The sequence below is a fragment of the Equus caballus genome, chromosome 10, assembly GCF_041296265.1.
Source record: "Equus caballus isolate H_3958 breed thoroughbred chromosome 10, TB-T2T, whole genome shotgun sequence".
In the NCBI taxonomy this organism is placed as follows: Eukaryota; Metazoa; Chordata; class Mammalia; order Perissodactyla; family Equidae; genus Equus; species Equus caballus.
The window spans coordinates 17,327,246-17,342,352 of NC_091693.1; the positions used below are offsets into that span (position 1 = coordinate 17,327,246).

General features: G+C 51.3%; 1 protein-coding gene and 1 long non-coding RNA gene across 3 annotated transcripts in view; one reads left to right on the forward strand and one right to left on the reverse strand.

Moving 5' to 3' along the window:
- The first annotated feature begins 300 nt into the window (after window positions 1–300).
- Window positions 301–5,069, forward strand: LOC138915741 (uncharacterized). Its single transcript, XR_011421925.1, has 2 exons — window positions 301–3,683; window positions 4,688–5,069. It is a non-coding gene; the product is annotated as an uncharacterized lncRNA (long non-coding RNA).
- A 2,273-nt stretch (window positions 5,070–7,342) lies between these two features.
- PRKD2 (protein kinase D2) overlaps window positions 7,343–15,107 on the reverse strand; it is a 30,955-nt gene continuing 23,190 nt past the window's right edge. For both annotated transcript variants that reach the window (XM_023649967.2, XM_070223089.1), the window contains exons 16-19: window positions 13,701–13,799; window positions 10,297–10,564; window positions 8,127–8,212; window positions 7,343–7,800 (exon numbers count right to left, since the gene is read on the reverse strand). In XM_023649967.2, the coding sequence (XP_023505735.1) occupies window positions 7,588–7,800; window positions 8,127–8,212; window positions 10,297–10,564; window positions 13,701–13,799 (666 nt within the window). In that variant the 3' untranslated portion in view covers window positions 7,343–7,587. The remainder of the gene's footprint in view (window positions 7,801–8,126; window positions 8,213–10,296; window positions 10,565–13,700; window positions 13,800–15,107) is intronic.

The window sequence follows — 15,107 nt, forward strand, 5'->3', positions numbered from 1 at the left end:
AGAGGCTCGGCTGCGCGCCCGCTGCCCACAACGCGACGCATGCTCCGAGCTGCCTACTCGCCCGGCTCGGGGCGGCTTCGCCACGCCCCCTCCCCGTTCGCCGGCCTTTGGGGCCCTGGCCACGCCCCCCGCGCGTCACAATGAAACAAGCCCGCCCTTGCTCCAATGTCATTGGCCCGTGCCTCCTCGGTCCCGCGGCTGGTCCCGCCCCCCTGAGGGCGAGCTCTGGCTCCCATTGGACCGTCGGCGAGGGGAGGGGTGAGCTATAAATGGAGAATAGGTCCACGTGACAGTTTGGCAGCTGCTCCTCTCCCCCCACCCCTCACAACCCTCCGCTTCTGAGGCTGCGCAGGGGGCGGAAGGGCTTAGAGTAGAGCCTTGATTTTGCCGCCTCTTCCAGGAAGTCTTCCCAGACACTCAGCTGTAAAAGTGGAGGTTCAGGCCAGCTAAGACGGACGTCCTCCCATAAAATGATGCTTCTCAGCGTGGCCAGCTTCACGGGCGTGCAACCGGCTTGGAAGGACCCCGCGCTTGGTTTAATGGTCTGCTGTTACAGTCTTGAAGTTCTTATATTTTGAACAAGGGGCCCCACATTTTCATTTTGCCCTGGGCCTTTCAAATTATGTAGCCAGATTTGCTTCTAAGAGTATAAGATCGGTTATATCCCCAATTCTGGAATTATAAGGCTCTGGGTGGAAGAGTCTATGATTCGACCAGAACAGAATCTAAGCATCTTTTGTCTCCCCGATGCTCGAGGCTTTGCGCTCACCGTTCTAGATTCCAGGGGCCTTTGTTCTCCGTTCTAAGAGGCTTTGTTCTCAGCCTTCTGAGATGCTCTGTTCTCAACGTTCTGTGGTCCTGAGAGTCTGAGCCTGACATTGGTTTCCAAGGTTCCCTCCTCCCTCCTCTGGCTCCGCGAGCGGGGCTGGCGCCCCCTCAGGCGGCCAGCCTGTGTCACTACGCCGAGTGTGCGTCCCTACAAGCTTCAAGATGTAGTTCCAATATTCATACCCATTTCTCAGACAGACCTTGACTCTTTAAAAGCCAGGGACCCGAAGATCACGTGAGAACGTCCCCATTTTATGACCTCCTGCGCACCAGGCGACCTCCCAGTCGTGAGCCGGAGAAGCAACGGCAGGGATTGAGGGCAAAAAGATTGCCTGGGGGTGAGCCGCAGCTCTGCCACTTTCCAGCTGTGTAACCTTGGGAAACTTGCTTAACCTCTCTGTGCCTCAATTTCCTCATCTGTGTAATGGGGGTCATAACACTGTCTGCCTCGTACAGTTGTTATGAGGCGTAAATGAGAGATTTGTCACTTTGACACTTGGAGCAGTGTCTTCCAGGTATAAAAAGCCACAAAAGGGTCTGGAAAATAAGCACAAAATAACGTAGTGAGCCCCAAGGAGACAAATGAGTCTGGACTTTAGTAGGGACAAACTTTACTCAGTCTCCCTCTTGTTTAAGACAGAACTACACCGTCCTTAAACGGCCTTAATTTTCCAACAAGGGAGAGATGACACGGACTGACCCTGGGCGGATATGGAGAGCTCACTCTCCAACAAGATTTTCTTAATGTCTGCGGTGATGTCGGGACTGGCTTTTCGTCCCTGCTGTTTGTGCAAGACCTGTTGAACCATTTGATGTGTAAAATGTTGGATCTGGAGCCGACTGAGGGCACCAGGCATTTGAAGATGAGTATTCCTGGGAAGAGAAATCCAAAGAGAACTATTCATGGTTGAATAAGGGCCTAAAACCAAGATCTGAGGCCAGACGGCAGCCAGTCGAGAGGGTTCCAAGAAGGAGGTGAGAAGAGATCCTTGGTTGGTGGCGTCAGAACGGCGGTAGCAACTGGGCAGACTGCCTTGTCGGCTTCTCCATCTTCTTGTTTGTGGTGATAATGTCTGAGTTCCTGAGGAACAGGCAGGAGTTGCTCCCAACCACAGCACACAAGTTCCTCCCCTGGAAGCCCCTTGCCTGGGTACAGACGTCGCCTGAATATGGTCGGAGGCCATGTCAGATCCTTGGAATTTACTCCCAAGCATCTGGCTTCTTATTCACGCCTCCTTTAGATCCTAAGGAAAAAAGAGATCACGGTCATCCCGGATCTTGTGTCTGCATGGTGATTTTCAGCCCCCACACGATTTGGCAGACCCCTTCGTCTGTGAGGACTTGGGGGTTTGAGAAGAGAGTGAATTTTATCGATAGAATGAAGGGAATCGAAACTCTGACAAGATAACTGGAGCCCATTCGGCTGGTGGACAGACACCAGTCTGCAAAACCTCCACACACAGAGTCTGCATCCTTGGGGTCCATCCAAGCCACATAAAAATAATTGTCTTGTTTATTTGAGCGGTCAGAAAATAAGTGTTGATTAAAGGTGGAAAACCAAGAAGAAGCTGCCGGGGACAGGACTGGGCTATGAGATGAGTCATAAGAGGAGTGATGCCACTGATCCCAAGAGAAATTGTCAGCAGCATCAGTTGACTTGAGTGACCCAGGCTGAGTGAGATTTTTTTTTTTTTTTTTTTTTAGGAAGATTAGCCCTGAGCTAACTGCTGCCAATCCTCCTCTTTCTGCTGAGGAAGACTGGCCCTGAGCTAACATCCGTGCCCATCTTCCTCTACCTTATACGTGGGACGCCTGCCACAGCATGGCTTGCCAAGCTGTGCCATGTCCACACCCAGGATCCGAACCGGTGAACCCCAAGCTGCCAAAGCAGAACGTGTGCACTTAACCACTGCACCACCAGGCCGGCCCTGAGTAAGATTTTGATAGCCGGAAGCCCCAGGTGAGCTCAGTGAGGAGGTGGTGCCCGCCATTAGGGTTGTTACGGTGGCATTTCCCATATAAAAGGTCCAGCAATTCCAGAGACTGAGTTCGATGAAGGGGCTGTTAGGGACGTTGTGCCAGAAGCACATGAATCCTGATTCATCGATGGTAGGGGTCCCGGGAGGTTCCTGCGACAATCAATGGGTGAGTCAGGAGGGGTCTTTGAGAGGGTTTAGGTGGGACAGTGCTCCATCCAAATTTCCAAATCAGGTCACATTCTGAGGTACTAGGGGACAAGATTTCAACATATCTTTTTTGACGGGGGACACAATTCAACCCATAACAGAAACTGTTAACCCACAAGCGGATGGAGTTGTATTATTAGTCTTGGGTCAAGGTGAAATTAATGATGGGATAAATGCGTTCTGTGGATAAGGTTTTACCTTCAGGTGCAAGGCGATGTCCCAAATAGCGTACTTGTGACTTGCCGAGTTGTCATCTGTCCCTAGATACTTTGCGTCCCTATGAGCTTGGGGGAGATATGGAGCGTCAGTGAGTGAGCTGTCGAAATGAACTGAGCAGACGAGAAGCTCATCCACATACTGGATTCAAGAGAAATTGCAAGGGAAGACCCAACCCCGAAAAGAGCATTCAGAGTCCCAGAAAAGTCAGGCTCCGGGGGCCCCTGGGGGCATAATCGTTGGAGCATATTGTTGACTTCCCCAGGTGAAAGCAGAAAGGGACTGTGAGTCGGGATGGAGAGGGACGTGAAAGAAAGCAGAGGAAATGCTAAGACATTCAAACGGGTGGTGCTGGAGGTACACGTGGAGCCCAGGATGGTGTTTCAAGTGGCAACTGGCGAGAACCTCTTTGATTGACGGCCTCCAGGTCTTGGACCAGCGAGCATCCTCATGGTAACACTGGGGCTCCTGACGGACAAGATGGGAGAGTTGCAGGGGCCCGAGCGGTATTCGGAGGCCCTGAGTGATGGGTTGGAGGCCCTGCGGGGCCTCTGGTGTCAGAGCATGTTAAGACAGTTCCAGGAGGGACATAAAAAGATCTGTTTCCACTTTAAGAGGTTCAGCCTCCGGGGCCGGCCCGTTGGTGCAACGGTTAAGTGTGCACGCTCTGCTTTGGTGGCCCGGGGTTCGCTGGTTCGGATCCCGGCTGCGGACATGGCACCACTTGGCATGCCATACTGTGGTAGGCGGCCCACATATAAAGTAGAGGAAGATGGGGCACGGATGTTAGCTCAGGGCCAGTCTTCCTCAGCAAAAAGAGGAGGATTGGCAGCAGTTAGCTCAGGGCTAATCTTCCTCAAGAAAAAAAAAGAAGAGGTTCAGCCTCTGAGATGCACCTTCTCTTTGTTGAGTTGGGGGCCCAAAGAGAAGCAGGAGTGCGGGTCAGCCTATCTGGATGATGCGGGCTGGACGGAGAGGCTGCCGGGTGTTTTTGGGGGGGGGAGGTGCGGAAGGTTAGGGGACTAAGATGGACAGGAGCAGTCAGGGACCATGAGAAACAGGCTGTCTCGTAAACGTGATAATCCTAACTTTCCAGATTGATAGAATAGCCCTTCTGACAAGACTGATTCGAGTAGTTTGAGTAAGAAACTACGCTGGGTAGGAAGGAGCCTAATGAAACAGGCAGTGGCTTGGACAAGCGTAAGCCATGTGTTAAATGATGGTGTTTCCTCCTGATCGTTGTTGTGAACTGAGGGAGGAGGGGGGGCTGTGAGATATTTGTGGGGGATGGTGTGGCTCCTGGATCTACTGAAATGGGGCAGAATGCCATTCACGGGGATGGTCATTTCCCCTGTGTGGGTTGAGGGCTATTTATGAACCCAGAGGAGAAAGTCTGCTGGAAGGGCATCCTTGGGGAGACTCAGTGTTACACTGAAATTCCTTTTTGTATTTTAAAGCCCAGTGTCGAATACTACACAGCCATAAAAAAAGATGGACTCTTGCCACTTGGGACAACATGGATGGACCTTGAGGGTGTTATGTAAAGTGAAATAAATCAGACAGAGAAAGTCAAATACCGTATGATGTCACTCGTATGTGGAAGATAAAACAACAAACAGAGATACAGAGAACAGATTGGTGGTTTCCAGAGGGGGAGAGGGGTGGAGGGAGGGCGACAAGGGTAAGGGGGCACATTTATGCAGCGATGGATGGAAACTGGACTTTTAGTGCTGGACACAATGCAGTCTATACACAAATTGAAATATAATGAAATACACCTGAAATTTATATAGTGTTATAAGCCAATGTGACCTCAATAAAAAATTAATTTTTAAAAAAGTCTAATGGCCCTTTTCTTTACAGTACCTACAAGTCTCTATCAAGATTAAGTTTCATGGGGCTGGCCTGGTCACGCAGCGGTTAAGTTCGCACATTCTGCTTGGGCAGCCTGGAGTTCACCGGTTCAGATCCCCAGTGAGGACATGGCACCGCTTGGCGAAAGCCATGCTGTGGCAGGCGTCCCACATATAAAGTGGAGGAAGATGGACATGGATGTTAGCTCAGGGCCAGTCTTCCTCAGCAAAAAGAGGAGGATTGGCAGCAGATGTTAGCTCAGGGCTAATCTTCCTCAAACAAAAAGAAAAGAAAAAGATTAAGTTTCATGGTATCCAATGGCCCTGATAGGATGGATTTTTTTTTCACCTCTAATTGTGTAAGTTGTGGGGCTTTAAGTTGCACTGTGTGGATTTGATTTTATCTGCCGTGGCGTCCTCTTGACGTTGGGCTAGCTTGTGGGATTCTGTAACCGAGGCATTTGGCCAGTTAACATTATGTTTTTGATCACTTCTCCCATTTCTGGTCTCAGGATGCTAACAAAATTAGTGGCCAAGATAGAAGCCCTGTCAAGGACGAGGCCTGAGGAGTCTTTCCAGACATTTCCCAGTCTGGATCTATCACTGGAGACGGATTCAACCCTCTGTCGTCTACACTCATGGATCTTGGACCAATCCGTTTTAGAGGGAGCGGCATTCAGGATGGAGGCTAAGACGTTCCCCAACAGTAGAGCTCGGATTTTGCCTGCGAGCTGCTCTGGCTCATTTGGAGAGCCTCATTGACAGGCTCACTCGGAGATTTCAAATCGAAGAGCTGCAGCTCCGGAACCGACCAGCAGGTGGACTCGTTGCTATAAATTGGGAAGTCCTGGACAGTTCCCGATACCACCCTAAATTGGCCGCTAAATACCGCCCTGTTTTTGCAGGGCGCAGGAAAGTCTTTAATATGGCGTGTGAGTCTGAGTGTGACCCAAGGTTTAAAGAGAACTCGTCCACGTGCATGCTTGGATGGCCCCCTCAGCTGTGGGGCCAAAAGTCTGGGTGACAACGGGAAGCTGTGGAGCTGGAGGGCAGGGGTCAAAAGAGGAGAGAGCTTCTCTTTACCCACAACCCCAGGGCCAAGATGAAGGTTTTTGGGGGGTTTTTCTGAGGAAGATTAGCCCTGAGTTAACATCTGTTGCCAATCCTCCTCTTTTTGCTGAGGAAGACTGGCCCTGAGCTAACACCCGTGCCCATCTTCCTCTACTTTATATGTGGGACGCCTGCCACAGCATGGCTTGCCATGACCAGTGCCATGCACCCAGGATCCGAACCGGCGAACCCCAGGCCACCAAAGCAGAACATATGCACTTAACCGCTGCACCACCAGGCCAGCCCCCAAGATGAAGTTTAAGAAGTCAGCTCAGGGCCCAGCCCTGCGGCCAAGTGGTTAAAGTTCCGTGTGCTCCCCTCTGGTGGCCCGGGTTCGTGGGTTCAGATCCCCAGCACAGACCTAATCCACTCACCAGCCACGCTGTGCAGGTGTCTCACATACAAAAAAAGAGGAGGACTGACACAGATGTTATCTCAGAGCAAATCTTCCTCAGCAAAAAGAAGTAGTCAGCTCAGACGAGCCACCCTCACAGACCCCCAGGCACCCTCTAGGCTGCCCCACCCTCCTGGGCTCCCCCAGCCCAGCCCACTCTGGGTCATCACTGTCCAGAGATTGTCTCCCCACTGGGTGGTGAACGCCCTGAAGGCGGCGCCTGGGCTGTCTCGGTCACCAGTGTGCCCAGCATCACTCAGCACTAGTGTGACAAACGGATGAACCAGTGAACGAGCACATTCAGTGTGTGAAGTCACCACCTCAATTCAAAAGAAACATACTAAACATCGTGTATCAGGTTTCTACTACGGGCCGACTTGTGCTAACTGCATGGTCATTACTAGTCGTCATGACTAGTAGTAACACTACCAAATAAGAAATGATGAAACAAGCCATAAGATTACTTGCTTTTCCCTACACCCCACCCCTCCAGTCATGCTCCCTCCGTCCTCCCACTCCAGTCATATTCCTTCCATGTCTGCTCCATTTAAGACTCTTCCCCCAGTCTCCTGCTGCTACCTCCATACCTTCCCTTCCAGTTTTCCCTCTTGGCAGTCAGTCCTCCCTCTTTATATTTTCCGCCCCAGTTAGTCGTCCTCCCCAAACCTCTCCCCCTTCAGTCCCCTCTTCCCCACCTGTCCCATCCTCCCACCTAATGATACGAGGGTGCAGTGTGGCCAGAGACAGAGGCCATGGGGCCTGAGATGAGTCCATTTTAATTGTTGGGGAATTAACTTTGGAAATAACTCCCCCCACTCGCCCCCCCACACACACACACCCCCTCTGCCCATGCTCTGTTCTCGGAACGCGTCCCATCCAGTCTGGGCGGGAAGCTGCTTCCCCTGGAAGAGTTCATCGCTGGGATGGTGTGGAGGGCCGCTCCCCCAGGGCGAGGGTGGGAAGTCAGCATCAAGGGGCAGTCAGGGCGGGAGACGGGGCCTCAGAGGACGCTGATGCGCTCGGCCAGTCCCTGCATCTCGTGGTCCTGCGGCGGGAGGGCCCCACCGAGCTCCCCATCGGCCGGCAGCCCTGGTCCGGGCAGCGGGTGCTCTGCCACAAACTGCTCCCAGCGCGTGTCGTCGCTCTCGTGCGTGATGTACCGTTCGCCCATCTTCCTCTCCAGCTCTCGGAGGTCCAGCCACGTCTGGTACTCCTGGGCCCGGGAGAACACGGGTTAGCTTGGGGGCGGCACGGAGGGCAGCCAAGAGCGGCCGGAGCTGCACCTCGACGTTACCTGCCCTGCCAGTGGGAGGCCGGGCACCAAGGAAGGTGAAGTCCCACCCTTCGCAACCTGCGCAGCCAATAGAGATTTAGCCCCACCCCCTTCTACAACCCAGCCAATGGGAGGTTCAGCCACGTTTCGGATCCAAGGAAACGGTAGCGACATCCTTCACTGCCTACGCGGCCCATGAGAGATCTAGTTTCACCCCACGGGGTCAGCCCCGCCCCCTTCGCGCTCAGTCCCGCCCCCCGCGTCACCTGTAACCAGGAGTGGCTCAGAGACTTGTCCACGCTGTAGCGCTTGCGCATCTTCACCTGCAGCAGGTTGTTGATGAGGTCGATGGCTGCGCGGGAAGGAGAGAGACAGCTGAAGACCCGCGGGGTGATGGCCGCCCCTCCTCCAACAGGCCACCCCAGCCTACCTGCTTGCCGTCCACGCCTTCCTTCAGCGCTGGCCCAGGTGGCTCTGAAGCTTCACCTGCCCCACTCACTCACCCACCTACTTCCTCATAAAATCACAAATTTGTCTCTTTCTCCCCCCCAGTCATGGCACACATACTAGCTCCTACATCCCTTCACCAAGTTGCTACCTCAGTTTTGCCATTCCTATGTCACCTTCATAAATTTTGTCATACACAGGTATATACAGGTACACCTGTACTATTCTACACTTAGGGTGTTTTTTTTTTCTTTTGCTGAGGAAGATTCGTTTTGAGCTAACATCTGTTGCCAATCTTCCTCTTTTTGTATGTGAGCTGCCACCACAGCATGGCCACTGACAGACGAGTGGTGTAGGTCTGCACCCAGGCACAGAACCCAGGCCACCAAAGCAGAGCATGCCAAACTTAACCACAAGGCCACCAGGGCTCGCCGAGTATTTTTCTTTAAGCCAAATCACTTATCCAAGGTTACTGTGCTGTGGGCAAAGCAAGTTGGAAAATATCGTGTATTATATGCTGTCATCTGTGTAAAAAGAGAAAATAAGAGACTATACGTCCACATATTTGCTTGCATATATGCATGTAAGAGTCGTAACAGCCATTGCCTTTAGGAAGCATAGCAGACCAAAAGTGAGAGAGAATTTTCACTGCAGACCTTTTTGTCTATTTAAAAATTTGAACCATGTGTAACGTAGGCAAAAATCGATACAGTTTTGTTTTAAATCAGTTCACTTTTTTTCAATTGATTTTTTAAGGTGAAAATTAATTTATGGGAAAGGGAATTTTATATCATCCTTGTCAATGGAAATCCAAAGGTCACTTGCCATGTCCAGAAAAAGAAAATGAAAACAAAACAGTGTTATTGGATGGTCGTGAGTCACTGGTCTCCTGCAGAAGGCCCAGAGACGGAGGCCTGGGAGGATGAGAAGCGTCAAGCATTCAAGACAAGCCAGCACTTGTCCAAGGCTCTCTCCCGGATCAGAAACCCTGAAGGACAAGGAGCCCTTGTCCACACAGGCGCTCTGCTCTGCCACCCACAGGCTCCCTCACACACGTCCGTCCACACTCAAATTCACTTTCACACACTTGATGCCCTTTTACTGAGGGACGTCTGAGCAGGTCCCCAAACACGACCCTGAGACCCCCAGAATTACGCCAGGACACAAGTCAGTCCACATTCTCAGGCTCAGTGCTCTCCTCTTAGACCCACCGCCAACACTGTTTCCTGTAACCCCCATGTCGCCCCTCTCCCAACCGGCTCCTTGAGGTCACACCCCTCTCGGGCCCTTGCCCCTCCCACTCTTCACAGACCACTCAACAACCTTCTCCCTACACGATCCCTTCTCTCCAGCTCAGCCCAGTATTCCCAGAACCCAGGACAGTCAGGCCCAGCACACGGAGGGCACTCCACGTGGACCTGTCGAATAAGCCGTTATGAATAAGCGACTGTCTTCTCCACGTCCCTGCCATACTCCCTCTGTCTTCCCGAGCTCCTGGCTCCAGGTCCACCACAGCACCCGACACATTAGCCAAGCCCTTGTTCCTCAACTCTGCCCCCTGGCGCCCCTGCTTTTGCAGGGCTAACCGTTTTGGGGTCACAACCCAAAGACCCCAGGCGCCAGCCAACGCCTTGAGAGGATCTGCCGTTCTCCCGGCCCCCAACTCTGACTTCCTCAGATCCAGTTCTTCTTCTGGTCTGGCCCTATGCTCAGGCCCCATGGTGCCAACCAAGGGTCTGTCTTAGCGTTTCTGGGGCACTTTGTCTCCAATCCGCAAAACCCAGTTTAGGCCTGAGCCTCAGGCCCTAGTTCCTTCCATGCCCCTCAGTCCCTGCCCCAAGGTTCCAGGTCGGCCAGAGGCATCACTGTTTAAAGGACCACCTTCCTCGTGGCCACGCCCATCGCTAGGCCCCACCCCTCGAAGCCCCGCCCCCACCCTGCCCGAAGCCCCGCCCCTCGCCTCGCCCACAGCCTGGGAGCCCCGCGCACCTCCCACGGAGATGCAGCTCCAGGGGCAGGCAGGGTACATGAAGGCGGCGTTCTGGATCTGGTCGTTGATGTCCTCGTCCTCGTTGAAGGGGAACGTGCCGCTGAGGCTGACGTACATGATCACGCCCACCGACCACATGTCCAGCGAGCGGTTGTAGCCCTGGTTGAGCAGCACCTCGGGCGCCAGGTAGGCCGGCGTGCCCACCACCGAGCGCCGGAACGACTTCTCGCCGATGATGCGCGCGAAGCCGAAGTCACACAGCTTCACCTGCCCGAGGCAAGGGGGCGGGGGGGGGGGTCTCAGTGCGTGTGGAGGCCGCATCCCTGCAACCCCACCGCACGGTATTCCAGAGAAAATCGAATGCTGGCTCCAATCCAGGCTCCTCTGCTCGCTTGGGCAAGTGACTTCCTCTGTCTGTGCCTCAGTTTCCTCATCTCTACGAGGAGGCTCAAACAGCACCTATCTCAAAGGGTGGTCATGAGGATTGCATGAGTTAACCCGTTCAAAGCTCACAGGACCGTAAATACCCTGTATGCCGTGAGCACTTAATAAATGCTACCTGCCCCTACCCTTCTCTTAACCACCTCGCGCCTCTGCTTCCTCTTTCGCACCACAGAGATCCTACAGGTCTCTATCTCGAAGGGTGGTTGTAGGGATGGAAAGAGGAAATACGCGTAAAGTGTCAGGAGCCGTGTCTGGCACAGAGCGAGCCTCGGCGTCTCAGGGGAGGGACCCAACTTCTCCTCGCGCCAGTGTGGTCCATCTGTACTGAAGATGTTAACAGCAGCTGCCTGTCTGGCTTCTCTGGGGATTAAATGGGACCAGGTGTGTAAACTGCTGACCGTGGTATCCAGCACAGAGTGACAGGTGTGTGCCTCCTGTCCCCTTGTTGGGGGAGGCAGGCTAGGCTCAGGACAGGATTTGGAGGCAGCAAGACCTAGAGTCTATGGGCCCTGGCAGTCCACAGGCAGCACCGTCCCCGCTCCGATCCCTTCTCGGGCTCGCTGTTGCTCTCCAAAGAGAGTCCAAAATCCTTGAAGCCCCAAGCTTTGCCCTCGAAACCAAGCACACCCCAACCCCTGACCCAAATCTCAGTGTGACAGCCACACCACCCTGTCCTAAGGTCCCTTTCCTTTTCCACAGACCTTACAGATCTTTTTCTCTTCTAAGATCCACCCTTTTCTACAGATCTGACAATGGAATACATAATTCAGCCACAAGAAGAAATGAAGTACTGGCACCCGCTACAACAGAAATGAACCTTGAAAACAACTAAATGAAGGAAGCCTGTCACAAAGGACCACCTATTATATTATTGTATATTCCACTTATATGAAATGTCCAGAATAGGCAAATCCACAGACAGAAAGTAGATTAGTGGTTGGGGAGTGGGGGATGGTGGGATTGGAGGATGATGGCTAAGGGGTATGGAGTTTCTTTTGGGGCTGATGAAAATGTTCTAAAACTGATTGTGGTGATGGCTGCACAACTCTCTGAATACACTAAAAGCCACTAAACTGTATACTTTAAATGCTCGAATTGTATAGTATGTAAATTATATCTCAATAAAGCTGTTAAAAAAAACTAAAGTACAGATCTTCCCACCACAGGGCCTTTGCACAGGCTGTTCCTGCTGTCTAGAACACTGTCCCTCACAAAAAACTAACTCCTACTCTTTCTTCAGGGAGGGTTTCTCTGACCCTCCATCTGAGCTATACATCTTGTGGTTACGTCAGCTCATAGAACCAAGTTACAGAACTCACCACAGATATAATTACATTTTTGTGCCAATTTGATCAACCTTTGCTCTTTCATGATCTGCACTGTCCAATACGGTGGCCACATATAGCTACTGAGCATTTGAAATATGGCAAGTGCATCAGAGGAACCGATTTTTTATTTTATTTCATTTTAATTAATTTACATGTAAAAACGGATGCTTGATTCAGTATTGGAAAACTTTTAAATGTGTTTGGAACAACTTGGGTATGTCAATCTCCTGTTCCAACTGTTAATTTTGTGAAATCTCAACACAAATCAAGGCTTTCTGTGGAAAATTTAACATCTGAGTTGAGATGCGCCGTGAGTATAAAATACACAACAGATTCTGAAGACTCAGGATGAAAAGAAAGAATATTTCATTAATGATTTTTATGTTGATTACATGTTGAAATGATAATATTCAGATATACAGGGATGAAGTATATTATTAAAGTGAATCTCACCAGTTTCTTTCTACTTTTTTTTAAGCAGGCTACTAGAAAATGTAAAATGATAGCTACGGTTCCTATCATACTTGTAGTGGGTATCACGAGTGGGTTTGAGGGTTTCACAAGCTCGGCACTATGGACATTCAAGGCAAGACAACCCTTTGTTATGGGGCCGTCCTGGGCACTGTAGGATTACAGGATGTTTAGCAGCATCCCTCAATGCCTACCGTCCCCCCAGACAGTTGTGACAGCCAAAAATGTCTCCAACATTGTCAAACATCCCCTGGGGGCCACAGCCATCCCCAGCTAATAACCACTGCCATAGATGGATGTTCCCGGGGCATAGGAATGGGGATGTCTTTGCTGACCACAGATCCTAACACCCTAACATGAGGCTTGGCTTCTAGTAGGCACACAAGAATTTTTAGTTGACTAAAATGAACCCCTGGCTTTTGAAATGAAATGAACTAAATGATCGTAAGACACAGATTATAGAGCAAAAAGTTCACAGGGATGTGGAAGGGCTCCACGAGAACCTGTAACTATAGGCCCTTAGACATAGCAGGAACCCAGTATTTTGGAGCTGTTCTTGTCATCACCCCCGCCAAACTGACTCTGCCCCCAAGGGGGTGCTCACCACCCAATCAGGCTCATCAAACCTGTTCTCCTAACAGACCCAGAGAAGAAATGACCCAATGGCCCCCAGTATTTGTTCTCTGCTTCTCCCCTTAATAAACATCCTGAATTGAATGGGCCATGTGGTCACCCAGAATAGACTACATTTCCCAGCCTCCCTTGCAGCCAGCCATGATCATGTGATCATGTTCTGGCCAATAGGATGCGAGCAGAAGATATGCTCAACTTCCCAGTATTGCCTTAGGGAAGGAAAGGGGGGTGTCCAATTCCTCTACCTTCTTTCTTTCCTCCTTCCCCCTCCTATTATCTTTCACAGGGTAGGGGGCCATCATGAACACCAGGGACACCATAGAGAGGCCAGAACAACAGGGCAGCAGGAGCTATGGTCCCCAACACCCTGGAACCGCCTTTTCAGCCCCAGAATGCTGATGCTGGACTCTACAGGAGTGAGACCCAAGCTTCTTCCTATTGAAGCCAATGTTCCTTGGGTCTCCGTGTCAGATTAATTATCTTGATTACTACCGGACTTCCTAAGGTCAGGAGGGGGCATTACTGACCTGAGGAAACGGATCAGCTGATGCCAGCAACACGTTTTCCGGTTTCAAGTCACAGTGGACAATGTTCTTGAAGTGCAGGTGTCTCAAAGCCACCAGGATCTGAGGGCGGAGATGGAGTGAGACGGGGTAAGAAAGGCAGAAACGTGCCTGCCCCAGACTCCACCTTCAGCAGCTAGCCCCAAACACCTCTGTGCCCCTCCCTGCACCCCTAGAGATGCCCCCCAGGGCCAGGGGAGGCATTGGGGCACCAAAGAAGACTCTCAGAACCCCAGAACCATTTACGCCTGAGATAAGAGCTGGACACATAATTCTAGAAAGGCTGAACTGGAACAGTCAGTTTACAGAGCTCCTGAGACCCTCTGGCACATGGTAAGCCCCTGATAAAGAGCCATTAGGGGCTGGCTCAGCATACTGGTTAAGTTTGTGTGCCATGGTTCAAATGCCACATCCCGGGCACGGACCTACACGCCGCTCATCAAGCCACGCTGTGGTGGTGTCCCACTTAACATAGAGGGACATCGGCACAGACGTTAGCTCAGGGCCAACCGTCCTCAACAAAACAATTAATTAATTAAGTTTTTAAAAGGAGCTATTAATAAAGCAGTGACTTTGAAGGAGGTACGACTGTGTGACAATTTAAAAAGAAATTTTTTTCATCCACTAAAACATCATAATAGAAACAATACAAGCAAGACTAATAGGACATGCGTTATCTAGCAGATGGAGCCCTCTGAAGAGGTGGCGGGATTCCACAGTCGGCCCACCCCGGTGGGAAACCTGGCTCTCCACTTACTAGCTTGTGGTCTCGGGCAAGTGACTTTACCTCTCTGGGTCTCAGTTTTCTCATCTGTGAAATGGGGGTAATAACAGTATCCATCCTCAGGGGTTGCTCTGAGGTTTAAATAAGCTGATGCATATTAAGCGCTTAACAGTGCCGGGCAGAGAGCAAGCACTGTATGGGGGCTATTATTATTATTGTTGTTGTTGTTGTTTGTCTAGGATGACAAGGTGAGCTGATTTAAAAAACAAAACTGATACCACTTGTAACCACTTATCTGTGGGAACCACGATTCTCCCTGCTTCTGTGCAACCCCAACAAAACCCCAAATACCCTGGAAGAACAGAGTGCTGTAAGCGTGAAGTTGTCACCTGTATCCTGGAACTTAAATATTTGTACTTCTCGTTGTTTTCGCTGCCGTGATTTCTGAGCACGAAAATGTTATCTAAAAGCCACTGCTGAGGTCCACCCTCCACATTCTACAGACAGGGAGAATGGGAATAAAGAGCTACATGGACGCCCTCTCCAGATTTCCTGTTCGTGGACTCCCCCCGCCCCCACCCCCAAGTTAATGTGGGCATAAAGAGCTTCAGATTGGAAGCCAGGTAGACCCAGGTTCAAATCTTGGC